Raw genomic sequence first — 19,175 nt, 5'->3', positions numbered from 1 at the left:
GGGGCATGTCGTCCCCAGGGTCTAGCCTCTAGCCTATCTGTAGAATTGTGTCCGTGAGTTTACATCCAACTCCACACGCACATTACCCATTTGTGGCTGAAACCAGCGGGGGGTTTGTTGTTGTATTTTTAACCCATTATTCATCAATCATAGATAGGGCTGATGTATACCTCATGAATAATGCAGGGGAGTCAGGCCAAAATGCATATTTAATGAGAGGAGAGCCTGGCTGAAAGGAACACAGTGGATAAACTGTCCGTCAGTTTCAGTGAGAGGCTGTTCTGTCCAATGTCCACTGCACAAAACACACTCAGTACAGTCATACACAGACACCTAATACAAACACACACACACATGCAGGCACACACCTGCCATAATCATACTAGTTAGCTGTCAACTTCATACAATAACTAGTTGTGATACTCCCTGTTCTGTGTGTGTGTGTGTATGTGTGTCTCTCCTCCACAGATTGACCAGCTGAAGCAGGATCTGTCCAAGAAGGAGTCTGAGCTGCTGGCCCTGCAGACCAAGCTGGAGACCCTGAACAACCAGAACTCAGACTGCAAACAGCATATAGAGGTTCTCAAAGAGTCCCTCACTGCCAAGGAGCAGCGCGCTGCCATACTGCAGACAGAGGTAGCTACACCGTACACAGACCTCATGGGCCTTCTGCATAGTCATGGATATGGGGAAATACACACACACACACACACACACACACACGCGCGCACACGCGCACACGCGCACGCACGCACGCACGCACGCACGCACACACACACACACACACACACACACACATGCCTATGTACACCCTTGGATGATGTAAAATATTTACGTTTTAATGATGTGTGCAGAATCTTGTTGGGGTCATTAATAAAATGTTCTTCCCCTGCATGTAATTTGGTCCTTGTCCTGTTTTGGTCCACATCATATCCCTCTCTCCTGGTCCTCTGCATCACACACTTACATACAGTTGAAGTCGGAAGTTTACATACACCTTAGCCAAATTCATTTTAACTCAGTTTTTCACAATTCCTGACATTTAATCCTAGTAAAAATTCCCTGTCTTAAGTCAATTAGGATCACCACGTTATTTTAAGAATGTGAAATGTCAGAAAAATAGTAGAGAGAATGATTTATTTCAGCTTTCATTTCTTTTATCACATTCCCAGTGGGTCAGAAGTTTACATACACTCAAATTAGTATTTGGTAGCATTGCATTTTAATTGTTTAACTTGGGTCAAATGTTTCGGTAGCCTTCCACAAACTTCCCACAATAAGTTGGGTGAATATTGTCCCATTCCTCCTGACAGAGCTGGTGTAACTGAGTCAGGTTCCTAGGCCTCCTTGCTCGCAGACGCTTTTTCAGTTCTGCCCACAAATTTTCTATGGGATTAAGGTCAGGGCTTTGTGATGGCCTCTCCAATACCTTGACTTTGTTGTCCTTAAACCATTTTGCCACAACTTTGGAAGTATTGTTGGGGTCATTGTCCAATTGGAAGACCCATTTGCGACCAAGCTTTAACAGTCTTGAGATGTTGCTTAAATATGTCCACATCATTTTTCTTCCTCATGATGCCATCTATTTTGTAAAGTGCACCAGTCCCTCCTGCAGCAAAGCACCCCCACAACATGATGCTGCCACCCCCGTGCTTCACGGTTGGGATGGTGTTCTTCGGCTTGCAAGCCTCCCCCTTTTTCCTCCAAACATAACAATGGTCGTTATGGCCAACAGTTCTATTTTTGTTTAATCAGACCAGAGGACATTTCTCCAAAAAGTACGATCTTTGTCCCCATGTGCAGTTGCAAACCGTATTCTGGCTATTTTATGGCAGTTTTGGAGCAGTGGCTTCTTCCTTGCTGAGCGGCCTTTCAGGTTATGTCGACATAGGACTCGTTTTACTGTGGATATAGATACTTTTGTACCTGTTTCCTCCAGCATCTTCACAAGGTCCTTTGCTGTTGTTCTGGGATTGATTTGCACTTTTCGTACCAAAGTACGTTCATCTCAAGGAGACAGAACGCGTCTCCTTCCTGAGTGGTGTGATGACTGCGTGGTCCCATGGTGTTTATACTTGCGTACTATTGTTTGTACAGATGAACGTGGTACCTTCAGGCGTTTGGAAATTGCTCACAAGGATGAACCAGACTTGTGGAGGTCTGTACAAGGTTTATTTCTGAGGTCTGGCTGATTTGTTTTGATTTTCCCATGATGTCAAGCAGAGGCACTGAGTTTGAAGGTAGGCCTTGAACTACATCTACAGGTACATCTCCAATTGACTCAAATAATATCAATTAGCCTATCAGAAGCTTCTAAAGCCATGACATCATTTTCTGGAATTTTCCAAGCTGTTTTAAGGCACAGTCAACTTAGTGTATGTAAACTTCTGACCCACTGGAATTGTGATACAGTGAAATAATCTGTCTGTAAACAATTGTTTGAAAAAGTACTTACATTTACATTTAAGTCATTTAGCAGACGCTCTTATCCAGAGTGACTTACACATTGGAAAGTTCATACATATTCATCCTGGTCCCCCCGTGGGGAATGAACCCACAACCCTGGCGTTGCAAGTGCTATGCTCTACCAACTGAGCCACACGGGACCACTTGTGTCATGCACAAAGTAGATGTCCTAACCGACTTGCCAAAACTATGGTCTGTTAACAAGAAATTTGTGGAGTGGTTGAAAAACAAGTTTTAATGACTCCAACCCAAGTGTATGTAAACTTCTGACTTCAACTGTATTACCTCCCCTCTTGCCTCCTACCCTTTAGAGGGGAATGAACATTGTATTGTAAATGCCAAGTATTTCAGAGAGGACACTCCTTCGTCAACTAGACAATAATAATACCGTTGAACTTTGAACTTTGCCCTTCAGTGTTAAATGCCCTTCAGCCGGGTTACTATGAAAGCACTTTGTGACATCTTGACTTAAATCCTTTTGCTCTTTGGGGAGCATTCACAAACTTCCTCCAGTGGTCTGGGTGTTGGGGTGGTTTTCACTTTGTGACCACTGCTAATGTCAAAAGGGCTTCATGAAATCCATTTGATTGAATTTGACTTCTGAACTGTGACATTTTACCTTTGACCTGTGACCTCTCCCCTCCCAGGTGGACGCCCTGCGCCTGCGCCTGGAGGAGAAGGAGTCCTTCCTAAACAAGAAGACCAAGCAGCTGCAGGACCTGACGGAGGAAAAGGGTACGCTGGCCGGAGAGATTCGAGACATGAAGGACATGCTGGAGGTCAAGGAGAGGAAGATCAACGTCCTGCAGAAGAAGGTTAGGGGCAGGGGCAGCGGTCAGGGGTTTAGGGTCAGGGTTAAGGATCAGGGATTGGTCAAGGTAGACTGTGATTGTTCACTAGTTTGTTTAAATGGACTTAAACGGCATCGGTGAACAGCATCGTTTTCTCCAACCATTGCTTACAGTACTGGAAGTGGGGCATCCTAGCTCTGCTTTTAGGCATAACATGCTTTTCAGTAGAAATACGTGTAATGGATAGCGACTCGGAGGCCTCAGCTACTCGCCTAAGAGCAAATCTGAGGGAAACATTTGAAACATTTGACTCAGACAGGTTTACAAGAAAGCTCTCCCCCGAAATGAGAAAGATCTTGAGAATCAGACATAGGTTTACAAGAAAGCTCTCCCCGAAATGAGAGAAATCTTGAGAATTGTTACATATAACTTAGGTGAGAGCTTGCTGTATATCAGTACAGGTTGTTTGGATGTTTGGTTGGATCCCTGTCTCCCTGAGACCTGGGTTGCTTCCCCTATTGGCCCTTGTCGTAAGAAGTGCACTGAATAGGGAATAGGGTGCTATTTGGGACACATCCTTGGGCTAGTTGGTCTCTGAGGACACAAATTGATGGTTGTAGCTCTGTCCATCAAGTGTCTCGGTGCTGTTCTCAGGTTAAAAGTGTGCCCACACACACACAGACAAGGAGGATACGAGGGAGTTTCTGTCACACTGCCTCTACTGTGTTCTAAAAATATACAGTGAGGGTTATTCTCTCACCCTGACCTCCTCTCTTTCTCCCTCTCTCTCTCTCTCTTTCTTTCTCTCTCTTTTAACTATATCTTTCTCTCTCTTTTAACTATATCTTTCTCTCTGTCTCTTCTTCTGGTGTGGCTATACTCTATGTCAGTGCAATGTGTCTCTCTGTGTCTCTCTGTATTTTTGATTGGTTTCTTTTTCAGATATCCCTCTTTCTCTTTCTTTCTGTCTGGCTAGACTATCTTGTTTTATTTCTTACTATCTTTGAAAAACATCTCACTGTGAAAATGGAGACTCCGTATATAGCCATTTACATCTAAACTCTCTCTCTCTCTCTCTCTCTCTCTTTCCTCTCCCTCAATTACCAGCAAATCTAAAAGAGCTTTAATTCAATTCAGAGATCCCACAGTATTTGATGTCTTTGGCTGAAATAATAAAGGCTTCCTCTCACAGGCTTAAAAAGTCCAACACCGTCATATGTCCTAAATGGCACTGTATTCCCTATATAGTGCACTACTTTTGACTTTGCACTATATAGAAAATACAGTGCCATTTGGGAAACAACCACAGTCCCCTCTAGTCTTTTAGCCTGCAAACATCACTCACACTAACTAACTTTTAATGCAGTTTCTCTATATACAGTTATTTTGACCTCATGCTAATTTTCTCTCTATTCCCCCCCAGATTGAGAATCTGCAGGAGCAGCTGTGTGATAAGGACAAGCAGCTGGGGAACCTGAAGGACAGGGTGAAGTCTCTACAGACTGACTCCAGTAACACTGACACTGCCCTGGCCACCCTGGAGGAGGCACTCTCTGAGAAGGTACAGAACTTTGAAATATAGGGCCCATAGTTTTACAGTAGGAGAACTTAGAACCAGAGCACATAATTTCAGATCACATGACCTGGATATGCATTACTGAGTTCAAATGGAAATGTGAGTAACACACAATAGATCAATAACTTGCTTTCAGTGTTGTTTTGTGGCTCGTCTTTCCTCTGAAGAGAGACTGTATGTTTTCAAAAGTAATAAGGATTTTGATATAGATAGCTTTGTTGTGGTAGACATAATTTGTTGATGGTAGACATAATGTGTTGTGTTAGACATATTGTGTTGATGTTAGACATAATGTGTTGATGGTGGACATAATGTGTTGATGGTGGAACATAATGTGTTGATGGTAGACATAATGTGTTGTGTTAGACATATTGTGTTGATGTTAGACATAATGTGTTGATGGTTGACATAATGTGTTGATGGTGGAACATAATGTGTTGATGGTAGACATAATGTGTTGTGTTAGACGTAATGTGTTGATGGTGGACTTAATGTGTTGTGTTAGACATAATGTGTTGATGGTGGACACAATGTGTTGATGGTAGACATAATGTGTTGATGTTAGACATAATGTGTTGATGGTAGACATAATGTGTTGTGTTAGACATAATGTGTTGATGGTGGACATAATGTGTTGATGGTGGAACATAATGTGTTGATGGTAGACATAATGTGTTGTGTTAGACATAATGTGTTGATGGTAGACATAATGTGTTGATGGTGGACATAATGTGTTGATGGTAGACATAATGTGTTGATGGTGGACTTAATGTGTTGTGTTAGACATAATGTGTTGATGGTGGACTTAATGTGTTGTGTTAGACATAATGTGTTGATGGTGGACATAATGTGTTGATGGTAGACATAATGTGTTGATGGTAGACATAATGTGTTGATGGTGGACTTAATGTGTTGTGTTAGACATAATGTGTTGATGGTGAACATAATGTGTTGATGGTGGACATAATGTGTTGATGGTAGACATAATGTGTTGTGCTAGACATACTGTGTTGATGTTAGACATAATGTGTTGTGTTAGACATAATGTGTTGATGGTGGACATAATGTGTTGATGGTGGACATACTGTGTTGATGGTAGACATAATGTGTTGTGCTAGATATAATGTGTTGATGGTGGAACATAATGTGTTGATGGTAGACATAATGTGTTGTGCTAGACATAATGTGTTGATGGTGGACATAATGTGTTGATGGTAGACATAATGTGTTGATGGTGGACATAATGTGTTGATGGTGGAACATAATGTGTTGATGGTGGACATAATGTGTTGATGGTGGACATAATGTGTTGATGGTGGACATAATGTGTTGTGCTAGACATAATGTGTTGATGGTGGACATAATGTGTTGATGGTGGACATAATGTGTTGTGCTAGACATAATGTGTTGATGGTAGACATAATGTGTTGATGGTGGACATAATGTGTTGATGGTGGACATAATGTGTTGATGTTAGACATAATGTGTTGATGGTGGACATAATGTGTTGATGTGTGTATGTGTGTCTCTCTCAGGAGCGGATAATAGAGAGACTGAAGGAGCAGAGAGCGAGGGAGGACAATGAGAGGATTGACGAGGTGGAGTCCTATAAGAAGGAGAACAAGGACCTCAAGGAGAAAGTCAATACCCTCCATATGGATTTAACAGAGAAGGAGGTCAGTGTGTGCGTGTGTGGGTGTGTGTGTGTGTGTATTTGTTTGTGTGGATATACAGTACATGTGTATTGCATGAGCAATTGGCAGTGAACAGTGAGCAAAATAACTGTACCCTTTCAAATACATGGAACGCTGCTCCCTCTGGTAGCGTGACCCAGTTAGGCCTGTTCAGTGTTTTTACTGTGCCACCTGGTCTGGACTGGTCCTAACTATCAGTGCTGTCCCTGTCTGTCCCCCTGCAGTCCAGTCTCATTGACCTGAAGGAGCATGCCTCCTCCCTGGCCTCCTCCAGCCTGAAGAAAGAATCCAAGCTCAAGTCTCTGGAGATGGCCATCGAGCAGAAGAAAGAGGAGTGTAGCAAGTTGGAGACACAGTTACAGAAGGTAGGTGTCCTAGCACTGCACCACTTAAAAGTGTCAATGGAAGTGGGGAATGCATGGCTGGGATTCAAAACTACAGCATACTCTCAGAGGCCTTTGCGGTTTCATTCTGATGTCTATTATGTAAACTAGCAATGACCACCTGAACAACTAATTTGGGACGGCGTCAATGATTTAGTCTGTCAGTTAAAATCACTGTTAGAATCCCTGTTAAAGGGATGGCAAGGATTTATAGTAACACTGTATGGTACAGAGCTTACTGAAAGTGTTTGATAATGGAGAACCTACAGGGCATTGTGCACAGTTCAGCAACTATTAGGTTAAATGGTTCAAGGAAACAAGTGGAAGAGATCCCTTTTATACCATGATAATGTCCTCTACTAATCTGCTTACCTTCAGTTGCATTTTTACAATTCAGTCTAAACCTGCAGTATCTGGTAGACAGTGTTATACCTGTATGGCTGATGAAGACTTTTACTTTACCCTGCATCAAATAGTCACATTAAAAGGGAAGTTCAGTATTGCGTGTTTGCCCCTATCACCTCCTTTGCTTTTTAGCTAGCTGTGGCTAAAATTAGCTTAAGTTTGTAGTGGCTGTTTAAAGAAAACCGAACCATGTATTACAGATTATCCTGACCCGTAGCCTACTTTCAGTACGAGGAACCATCTTACATTAGGTTGGAAAATACTGAACTTCCCCTTTAAACCACTAATTATTTAAGTATGTTTCATCAATCCAATTCTTGAAAAAATATACATCTGTATTGCTTTAATACAGTAACATGTTCTATCTGTCATGGTAGATAACAGGGTTGTGGTCAATTCGAAATGAAGGTAGTCAATTTAGTAAGTTATTTGCGTTTAAACTTCAAACTTTTGAAATTAATAGCTTTCAGTTCATTGAGAAGTTATTGAAAATACAGTAGATGGCTTTTTGATCAATTATTGAATTAGAATTTAAGTTTACATCCTGAATTGACTGCCTTCGATTCAACTTGAACCAAACCCTGGTGGATAATTTTGGAGCATTCTCTACTATTAGCATGTCTAATATATACAACCTCATCAGTCCCTGCCAACACACATCCTTTTTACAATGCTGCTGCTGCTACTATTAGCACATGCATACACAACGCTGTAGCAACATTGTGAAAAAGTCCAATCCTCGATAAATTCCCTGCTTGTTATAACCCTCTTATCGACGGAATCAAATAATTTGGTTTTGACTTCCTATAGTGATGGAATGTAAAACCCGGATCAGAGTTTTCTGCATTTAATTAACTTACTAACGGGATACTATTGGACTAGTTATGTCTGGTCGTCACTAGTTACCACAATCACAAAGTTATAAACCCTGCCTATTTCTACCGTTTCTCTTCTTAATATATTTTAAACCGAACCCTAACCTCGAACCCTAACCTTAAACACAATGCTAACCTTAAGCCTAACCCTAACCTTAAATACATTTTTGTTTTCATACATTTTTACAATATGTGACCGAATGGCTTGATTCGGTATTATGTAACAAAATGTTTAATTATGTTTTTTACATTGCATAAAAGCAGAGACACAGAGCTACAACATAGTATATCATACACTGAATTTGAGGAACAATGGGAAAGTAATTCTGCTTCGAATTAACTTGTAACCTCACTTTTGAGAAAATGGCCTTTGAATGTTTTGATACCTACTGGAGAGCGCTTCTTTCTCTACACCCATTCAGCATCGTTCACACCCTCTTAAGCTTGAGCTCCACCAATTTCCTTCAGGGTTGATCTGAGCGTTCTGTCCTAAAAGCAGCAGTCAAGCATCCAAGCTAACTGGCTAACAGTTGTCGCAGTGAAATTCTATTAAAATTGACACTTGCATAGTGGAGTCTTTTGTTAAGACATGAAGCTAGCTAAACAATTAACCATAATCACAACTCATGACATTAGTACCCTGTAGGAATCTGCAGGTAGCTAACCAGGTTCAATGTTAGCTAGCTAATATTAGGCTATAACTAGCCAAGAAAATGGCTCTGAAATACAAATAATAAGATTATACACGTAACGTTAGCTAGCGAGCCAGCCAACTATTTTTAGCTAGCTAGCTAACAGTACACGTTAACTTGAAATTAAATCTAAATGTGTAATATCTGAAAAATGTAGCTAGCTAGACTATCTTACCCATCCGTATACATCATGGATGGATGCTTCTCCCTGTCACAGATGCCATGGTTGCCCTAGTTTGAAGATGTAATCTGGAAACAGGTGATTTCTCCATCTTCTTTGCTATCATACTCTAATTCCACTGATTTCAAAACTCTGTCCTCCAGAAAGTGGAGAGCAACACTTATGCAGTTCTACTAAGCAATATATATATATTTTTTAAGCCACGTTAGACAGGATTACCAACACATACTAACCAGCTCAAATAGACAGAAGCGGGCTATGTGGCAGACCAATCCGAACTCATGTCCAGCCCACGCATTATCTCAGCCAATCATGGCTAGTGGAAGGTTGCCGGCTTTTCTGTGGCTAAACCAACTAGGTTCGTAATTTAACAATTTTATTTGTATTTACAGATGGCATACATGTTTGTTATTAAGGCACATGAAAGTTCACATGTTCCAGAAGGCATTTCTGCCAAAAAACAAATTTAGATAAAAAAAAAAAGATTACATTCAAATGTCTCTCGTGTGAGGTTGTCACGACTTCCGCTGAAGTCGGTTCCTCTCCTTGTTTGGGCGGCGTTCGGCGGTCGACGTCACCGGTTTTCTAGCCATTGCCGATCCACCTTTCATTTTTCCATTCCATTTCCATCCTACACACCTGGTTTCAATTCCCTCAGTATTAGACGTGTATATAACCCTCTGTTCCCCCCATGTCTGTGTGTGGAATTGTTTGATGTTTCGTGTATGTGCACTCTAGACTGGTTTGCGCTGGGTTATGTCAACCCATATTGTGTTTAGTGTTCTTAGTGCCGTGTGTTTTGTTCTCCAAAATAAAAGGCTCCTTTGGCTACCCAACTTCTGCTCTCCTGCGCCTGACTCCCTTACAGCCAGTTACGCATACCTAACAGAATTCCACACCCGACCATGGAGTCAGCAGGAGCAGGTAGCCCGGTTATAGGAGTCGAGGAGCGCGTCAGAGAACACGCGGCGATGCTACAACATCTCGGCGTCGCGATGGACCGCGTCGTTCAGACCATGGACCGCTGGGAGAGACAGAGAGTCCCTCCCGCGCCTCCACCAGCACAACAGGGGTTCCCACTACTCGTCCCTCCTGTACCCGGTCCCAGTGGGATGCGTCTCGCCCTTCCCAGGGAGTCTGATGGGACGGCGGCACGGTGCCAGGGGTTCCTGCTACAGCTGGACCTATACCTGGGCACTGTTTACCCGGCTCCCTCAGGAAGGGAGAGGGTGTCTGCCCTCGTCTTGTGCCTCTCAGGGAGAGCTCTGGAGTGGGCTAACGCCGTGTGGGGAGAAGGAGATGCGGCGGTGAACGACTTCGAGGAGTTAACTTCCGGGCAGTCTTCGACCACCTGCCCGAGGGTAGAGCGACGGGTGAACATCTCTTCCAACTGAGGCAGGGGACGAGGAGTGCCCAGGAGTTCACCCTGGAATTTCGGACCCTGGCCGCAGGAGCGGGATGCAACGACAGGGCCCTTATCGACCACTATCGCTGCAGCCTGCGCGAGGATGTCCGTCGGGAGTTGGCCTGCAGGGATACCACCCTCACCTTCGACCATTTGGTGGACCTGTCCATTCGGTTGGATAACCTGCTGGTCACCCGCGGACGTCCAGAGAGGGCTCTGTCGATTCCCCCTCTCAGCACCACCACTCTGGTGCCTATGGAGCTAGGAGGTGCTGCGCTCAGGGACGCCAGAAGAGGGGCCTTCACGTGTACCATCTGTGGCCGCAGAGGTCACACTGCTGGTCGGTGCCGGGTTGGTTCCTCTAGGGGTTGAGGCAGCAGGGAAGGCCCTCTGGCGTCGCCCCAGGTGAGCCTGCACCACTCTCATCCAGAGCCCTCTGTTGTACACCTGTTTGTGCATGTTTACTTTCCTGACTTTTCCCCGCATTCCCAGCATAGTGCGCTGTCTGAGTGGGAAGTACTGGTGGCCCACTTTGGCAAAGGAGGGTTTATGTTTCCTCTTGCTCGGTGTGCACGCAGTGTAAGGCTCCTAGGCACCTGCCCAGAGGTAAGTTACACCCCCTACCCGTTCCACAACGGCCATGGTCGCACCTGTCGATCGATTTCCTCACCGATCTCCCCCCATCACAGGGAAACACCATGATCCTGGTTGTTGTGGATCGTTTCTCTAAGTCCTGCTGTCTCCTTCCTCTGCCCGGTCTCCCTACGGCCCTACAGACTGCGGAGGCCTTGTTTACGCACGTCTTCCGGCGCTACGGGGTGTAGGATGTAGTGTCTGACTCCCCAGTTCACTTCGAGGGTCTGGAGGGCATTCATGGAACGTCTGGGGATCTCGATCAGCCTTACCTCGGGTTTTCACCCTGAGAGTAACGGGCAGGTGGAGAGAGTTAACGAGGATATGGGTAGGTTTCTGCGGTCTTATTGCCAGGACCGGCCAGGGGAGTGGGCGGCGTTCGTGCCCTGGGCAGAGATGGCCCAGAACTCGCTCTGCCACTCCTCCACAAACTTCTCCCCCTTCCAGTGCGTACTGGGGTACCAGCAGGTTCTGGCTCCTTGGTATCAGAGTCAGATCGAAGCTCCTGCGGTGGACGACTGGTTCCGGCGCGCGGAGGAGACATGGGACGCCGCCCATGTTCACCTTCAGCGCGCCGAGCTGCGCCACAAAACCAGCGTGGACCGTCACCGCAGTGAGGCCCCGGTGTTTGCACTGGGGGACCGGGTCTGGCTCTCGACCCGTAACCTGCCCCTCCACCTGCCCTGCCGGAAGCTGGGTCTGCGGTTTGTGGGGCCGTTCAAAGTCCTGAGGAGACTGAACGAGGTGTGTTACAGGTTACAGCTCCCCCCGATTACCGTATTATCCCCTCGTTCCATGTGTCTCTCCTCAGGCCGGTGGTGGCTGGTCCGCTCCAGGAGTCTGAGGTGCGGGAGGTTCCTCCGCCCCCTCTGTACATCGAGGGCCTTCACAGTACCTCGTGGAGTGGGAGGGGTACGGTCCGGAGGAGAGATGCTGGGTTCCGGTGGAGGACGTGTTGGATCCGTCAATGCTGCGGGAGTTCCACCGGCGCCGTCCGGATCACCCTGCGCCTCGCTCTCCGGGTTGTCCCCGAGGCCGGTGTCGGCGCGCTGCTGGAGGCGCGTGTCAAGGGGGGGTACTGTCACAACTTCCGCCGAAGTCGGTTCCTCTCCTTGTTTGGACGGCGTTCGGCGGTCGACGTCACCGGTTTTCTAGCCATCGCCAATCCACCTTTCATTTTTCCATTTGTCTTGTCTTGTTTTCCTACACACCTGGTTTCAATTCCCTCAGTATTAGACGTGTATATAACCCTCTGTTCCCCCCATGTCTGTGTGTGGAATTGTTTGTTGTTTCGTGTATGTGCACGCTAGACTGGTTTGCGCTGGGTTATGTCAACCCATATTGTGTTTAGTGTTCTTAGTGCCGTGTGTTTTGTTCGCCGAAATAAAAGGCTCCTTTGGCTACCCAACTTCTGCTCTCCTGCACCTGACTCCCTTACAGCCAGTTACGCATACCTAACAGAGTTAGTGACCCTCGATATCCGCCTAGTTTTCTGAAACGGGTAACATACAGCCAATTTTGACGTTGTGGCTGTGATAACTAGTGGAAATCGTTATGTGTGGATAACGTTCAGATAATGTTCCTACAACACCGTAGAACGACCTGAGATGGGGAGCAAAGATGTCCATCAGATCTCCCCCTTGTGTCTCTCTGTCCCATAACCACCCATTCTGTATCCTCCTCCTCCTCCTCCTCCTCCTCCTCCTCCTCCTCCTCCTCCTCCTCCCCTTCACTCCTCACTCCTCACTCCTCATCCTCCTACTCCTTCCTCTGTTCCTGTCCAGTGGTCCTAGCTGTCTCAACCATAGAAATCCAATTACAAAATCAAGTCAAGGTTCCGTGATGGCTGGATCGGCTTCCAAATTGGGTGTAATTTTATTTCTATGGTCTCAACATACTGTTCAACATGTACAGTAACATATACATTAAACATGTTATCTATATTGACACTTCTTTAACATGTAACATATTTTTTCTTAGCCTGGTCCCAGAACTGTTTTTGCTGTCTTGCCAACTCATTTGGTCATTGTCTGTTTGGGATGAACAGATCTGGTACCAGGCTAGTCTGTTCTCCCCGGATCCTGCTGTTTCTACTCTCCTCTGGCTAATAGAGCTACATGCTAATACTATCTTCCCCGGTCTCCCCCCTCCCCCTCCCCCTCCCTCCTCGTCTCCCCCCTTCACCACCTTCCTTTGCAATGTAGCAAGCAGAGCAGCTGTTCACTCAGATGAACAACCCTGTAAGTCCTTCTTTGCTCCGTCTGGAGCTCTCTGTGGTGGCACATATTGAAAGCATGAGGACACCCACCAAAAGCTACTCTAAAACCCTAGAACATGCTAGCTAGCTAGTGTGTAATCGTGTCATGGTCACATGGTCTCAGTCCCACTGTCCCTGGTATCTCTTTCAGATAATGTAGATGGATGTTGATCTTTTCACTGTATAAGTATGATTTAGCTTTCCAACTGCACGCACATTAGCCTCTATTCTGTATGAACAGAGTGTGAAGTGAGCATTTAGTTTAGGATTTAGCTTAGCATTTAGCTTAAAATGTTGCTTAACATTTAGCTTAGCGTTTATCTTAGCATTTATCTTAGCCTAACTTGTAATCTGTATGACCACACAGTTGGGGTTCTATTTATTTGCATCTTGATAGCCTAATCTAATGTTGTTGCTCAACCATTGGTCTCTGTATTGAATACTTGTATAAAGACTTGTACAATGGTGATATAATGTGTTTTTTACTGTGGTCGAATGTTTCTTACAAAGCTTCATAGCAAAAAAAAGCTGAGTTAACTGAAAGTTACGGATAGTTTCTTCTTCTATAGTGTTCTCACATTCGGCATCATGGCTGATAGTAAGATACCAAGATATCATTTAGCTCTGTACCATTATTTTAACAAACTCTAAATTAATAATCAACACAATATTTATCTAACTGTAGGCCTTGCATACCTGTATAGGGCCTACAGGGGTGTGTCCCAAACAGCAGCCTACTCACTACATAGTGCGCTACTTTTGAGCAGGGCCCACAGGCTAGTCCTAGAGGTACACGCCACCCACCTCTGAGACCTTTAGATTCTCCCCAAACTGTTGGTGCTCACTTTACTCCTCATGCTTGAAATATGTCACTTGTTGTCGCTGCTGGATTGACCTGACTCTGTTCATGGGGAAAGCATTGCAAAGATTGTTTTCCCAGCTATGTTAGTTTGCATGCTATGATTTGTCCTCCTTATTACAGCATGCTTTGTTTTCTCGTCACTGTTTGGCTCCCTTCACTGTCTCCATGTTAATAAGTGGTCAATAGAACAGAGGCCTAATAGTAACCTTCTAACACTGGTAATGGTTGACGTGGCTCACTGTGGGGGTCTATATTTATCTAGTCATGCTCTGTGTTGTGTTGCTCTGTTGTTTTGCTCTGTTGTATTAGTCTGTTGTGTTGCTCTGTTGGGTCTATTGTGTTGCTCTGTTATGTTGCTCTGTTGGGTTGCTCTGTTGGGTCTATTGTGTTGCTCTGTTATGTTGCTCTGTTCTGTTGCTCTGTTGTGTTGCTCTGTTTGGTCTATTGTGTTGGTCTGTTGTGTTGGGTCTGTTGTGTTGGGTCTGTTGTGTTGCTCTGTTGTGTTGCTCTGTTGTGTTGCTCTGTTGGGTCTATTGTGTTGGTCTGTTGTGTTGGGTCTGTTGTGTTGGGTCTGTTGTGTTGGTCTGTTGTGTTGGTCTGTTGTGTTGGTATGTTGTGTTGGGTCTGTTGTGTCGGGTTTGTTGTGTTGGGTCTGTTGTGTTGGTCCGTTGTGTTGGTCCGTTGTGTTAGGTCTGTTGTGTTGCTCTGTGACTGTCAGCGTTGTCGATGTGATGTCTCAGATGTGTTGTGTAATTCTGATCTGTGTTGTGTACTTCTGTTATGTGTGTTTGAAAGATGACTCAAGCTGTTCAGTTTTTACTGAATGGTGGTCAAAAGCCTATCCTCTTTCAGTGACTAAGACACACTAGAGGTGATGAGGTGTGATTATCCAGAGAGATATGAGAGCAGAGATGAGAGTGATTCTACCAAGTGATTATAACAGGAAGGACATGGCCTGAATTCACAAAGCAGCACAGAGTAGCAGTGCTGATCTAGGATCAGTTTAATATTTTAGATCATAATGAATATGATTATATGGACAGGTAAGGACCTGATCCTAGATCAGCACTCCTACTGGGAGATGCTTTGTGGTTACAGGCCCTGGTCTTGTCCTTCCTATACAGACACTGCCTGTTTCCACAACCCAGATGAATCCTGGTTCTGGACTAAAGTGAATTTATGCTAAATGTTGAATCTCCATTGAAAGTGCTCTTTTGACCAGGACTAGGCTTAATCTGTGTCTGGGATACTGGCCCACAGTCCACTTTGGCTCCTAAAAAGTTATTGTCATGAGGTCAGCAAGTCTGTAAGAAGCTACTCAGGAAAACTAATGATACTAAATGACAGATGTACAAATCTCAACTGTTCTATATCGCTTGTTTTTCTTGTTAGCATTAGCATATTGTAACAGGCACAAGCAGCCTTTAGTTCCAATCGCTCTGGTACACTAGTCTCACAGGAATGGTTCATTTAATGGAGCTAAATAACAGCTTCAGAGAGCTAATGAGCCATAGTATTACTGATGTCCCCTGTTCACCATGCTTTATTTATACAGTACAGAGAGAGGGAAAGAGGGAGAGAGAAAGAGGGATAGAGGAGAGTGAGAAGTTCATAAAAGACACTAACTGTTGAGCTTGTCTGTTCTGGGTTCTCTCCCCTCTCCTATTTGTGAGAGTTTGTGCGTATGTGCATGTCTGTGCGTGTGTTCCATTCATGCGTATGTGTGTGTGTTTATTCCTGCGTCCATTTGTGTGTGTGTGTGTGTGTGTGTGTGTGTGTGTGTGTGTGTGTGTGTGTGTGTGTGTGTGTGTGTGTGTGTGTGTGTGTGTGTGTGTGTGTGTGTGTGTGTGTGTGTGTGTGTGTATTTCCCCATATCCATGACTATGCAGAAGGCCCATGAGGTCCATGAGGTCCAGCAGGTGGGAGTGGGAGTGGGCTCCAGGGGGAACCCAGAGTATGTGGAGCGGGAGCGGGAGCAGCGAGTCAAGGTCCTAGAGAAGGAGGTTTCCTACTACAAGGAGGAGTCTGGCAAGGCCCAGGTCGAGGTGGATAGGCTACTAGCCATCCTCCGAGAGGTGGAGACTGAGAAGAACAACAAGGATAAGAAGATCGCTGAGCTGGAAAGGTAACTGGGCTATACTACCCTTAGATTTACATTTCTATGGTAGTCGGAGGAAGTGCTTTATATTTACAGATATATCAAGTATATACAGTGCCTTCGCAAAGTATTCAGACCCCTTGACTTTTTCCACATTTTGTTATTCTAAACTTGATTAAATCGTTTTTTCCCCTCACAAATCTAAACACAATACCGCATAATAACAAAGCAAAAACATGTTTTTTGAAATGTTTGCTCAATTAATTTTTTTTTAGTTTTTTTTTAAAATCACACCTTCTTGGGTATGATGCTACAAGCTTGGCACACCTGTATTTGGAGAGTTTCTCCCATTCTTCTCTGCAGATCCTCTCAAGCTCTGTCAGGTTGATGGGGAGTGTTGCTGAACAGCTATTTTCAGGTCTGTCCAGAGATGTTAGATCGTGTTTAAATCCGGGCTCTGGCTGGGCCACTCAAGGACATTCAAAGACTTGTCCCGAAGCCACTCCTGCGTTGTCTTGGCTGTGTGCTTAGGATCGTTGTCCTGTTGGAAGGTGAACCTTCGTCCCCGTCAAAGGTCCTGAATGCTCTGGAGCAGGTTTTTATCAAGGATCTCTCTGTACTTTTCTCCATTAATCTTTCACTCGATCCTGACTAGTCTCCCAGTCCCTGCCGCTGAAAAACATCCCCACAGCATGATGCTGCCACCACCATGCTTTACCGTAGGGATGGTGCCAGGTTTCCTCCAGACGTGACACTTGGCATTCAGGCCAAAGAGTTCTATCTTGGCATGGTTTGAGCGTCTTTAGGTTCCTTTTTTGGCAAACTCCAAGCGGGCTGTCATGTGTCTTATGACCTTCTGGAAGGTTATCCCATCACCACAGAGGAACTCTAGAGCTCTGTCAGAGTGACCATCAGGTTCTTGGTCACCTCCCCGACCAAGGCCCTTCTCCCCCGATTGCTCAGTTTGGCCAGGTGGCCAAACTGTCTCGGAGCTCTACGGACAAGTCCTTCGACCTCATTGCTTGGATTTTTGCTCTGACATGCACTGTCAACTGTGGGACCTTATATAGACAGGTGTGTGACTTTCCAAATCATATCCAATCAATTGAATTTACCACAGGTGGACTCCAATCAAGTTGTAGAAACATCTCAAGGATGATCAATGGAAACAGGAAGCACCTGAGCTCAATTTCGAGTCTCATAGCAAAGGATCTGAGTACTTATAAGGTATTTTTGTTTTTTATTATTACATTTGAAATAAATTCTAAAAATCTGTTTTTGCTTTGTCATTATGGGGTGTTGTGTGTAGATTGCTGAGGAGTTTTATTTATTTAATACATTTTAGATTTAGGCTGTAACGTAACAAAATGTGTAAAAAGTCAAGGGGTTTGAATACTTTCCAAAGGCACTGTAGGTCTTATAATAGATACATATATATATTGATGTTGAGTAGTTGGAGGTGTGGCATAAGCATGGAAGTGCTATGGATAGAGAAACAGACAGAATTATAGATAAAGATGATCATATTTGTTGAACTGATTATCAGACTAACACCATCGTCTAAGGCAATACTATTACTTACTGTTAATGCAATTTTTGAAAGTCTTATTTAATTATTACAAATCACTTGATTGAGTCACAGTATGAATGGAGGTTTTGATAGTTTTTTAGTAAGCAAGCAAGGCTATGGGTGAAACCCCTACAATGTGCAGCGAAGGTGAAAGCCCATTGGATTTGTATGACAAGGCACTGGATGTGCATGGTCCTCTCCAAATGGCCCGCTGCTGACTGCTTTACTGCTATGCTTTGTTTCTGTAACTCTGTGCAAGTTGGCTTAAATGTGCTCTTGTGTAGTTAATCTACTCTCTCATCCGGTCTTTGTTGATATGTGGATGTCACGTCATCCTGTAAATCTGTGTACTGTGCTGCTCAGGTGCACCCCAACCCCCTCCGGGTACAATGCTGGCTGATAGTGAAAATCTACATCATACTTATAGAGTATTGATGAATAGAACATTTCATCTTTAGACTTTGGAATGGCCATTTTAGTGTAAAATATTGCAGAAAAGGGCCCAGGTAGGTCAAACTGTATGTGCTCGCCACATGAGCGTCCCCTGGCAGTAATACGGTGCCATTGCATTTCAGTGTGTCATTCTCATGCTGTGACTGATTCATTTAACTGAGTGTTTCTGTCCTTCTTTACCATCTTCGCCCAAATCTTCCCCCCTTTATATTTTCCTTGTTCACAACAACTTCTCCTTTTTCCCTCTCTCCCTTCTTCCGTGTCACCTCTCTCTTTCTTTCTGTTTTTTTCTCGCACCTCTTCCTTACCACTGTCTCTCCCTCACATTTCCTCTCTCTCTCTCTCTCTCTCTCTCTCTCTCTCTCTCTCTCTCTCTCTCTCTCTCTCTCTCTCTCTCTCTCTCTCTCTCCCCAACACTTTCCCCTCACCCTCATTCTCACGCTCCTCCTCCTACTCCACCTGGCACAGCCCCCCTCACCTTGCCCCTGTCCCTCGCCCTGGTTTCGGCCTTGGTTCCGGCCCTGGCTCCGTCCCTCGTCACGGTCCCGGTGGTAGAGCTCCCCCTGACCCGCTCCCCCCTGTGTCCGCTGCCCCCCAGCAGATTGGGGGCATGGTGTGGGACTTCCTGGGAAAGTGAGTGCTCTGCCCCTGGCACTTCAGCAAGGCTGCCCTCGTGGGTTAAGTCTGGGACTGCACCTGCATATGGTCTCACCTGTTAATTTATTTGGTTTGATTTGGAAGCCCATCGGCCCATCCGTGTTATGTAAAGATCACTATATCTGTTGTGCAAGAAGTCTTGCAAAAGCCTGCAACAGTGTGTGTCTTATGTTGTAT

The 19,175-nt window shown here is 44.9% G+C and overlaps 1 protein-coding gene across 1 annotated transcript in view; it reads left to right on the top strand.

Annotated features, from left to right (window-relative positions):
- The window catches only part of LOC139535297 (ERC protein 2-like), an 85,715-nt gene that overhangs the window by 47,806 nt on the left and 18,734 nt on the right, over nucleotides 1-19,175 (top strand). The window contains exons 7-14 of the mRNA XM_071334606.1: nucleotides 469-636; nucleotides 3,114-3,281; nucleotides 4,681-4,818; nucleotides 6,369-6,509; nucleotides 6,752-6,892; nucleotides 13,306-13,341; nucleotides 16,110-16,345; nucleotides 18,810-18,974. Coding sequence (XP_071190707.1) covers nucleotides 469-636; nucleotides 3,114-3,281; nucleotides 4,681-4,818; nucleotides 6,369-6,509; nucleotides 6,752-6,892; nucleotides 13,306-13,341; nucleotides 16,110-16,345; nucleotides 18,810-18,974 — 1,193 coding nt within the window. The remainder of the gene's footprint in view (nucleotides 1-468; nucleotides 637-3,113; nucleotides 3,282-4,680; nucleotides 4,819-6,368; nucleotides 6,510-6,751; nucleotides 6,893-13,305; nucleotides 13,342-16,109; nucleotides 16,346-18,809; nucleotides 18,975-19,175) is intronic.

This window comes from Salvelinus alpinus, chromosome 12 (genome assembly GCF_045679555.1).
Source record: "Salvelinus alpinus chromosome 12, SLU_Salpinus.1, whole genome shotgun sequence".
NCBI classification, from domain to species: Eukaryota; Metazoa; Chordata; class Actinopteri; order Salmoniformes; family Salmonidae; genus Salvelinus; species Salvelinus alpinus.
The sequence above is the reverse complement of the archived record's forward strand: the minus strand, read 5'-3'. Positions and strand labels throughout refer to the sequence as shown.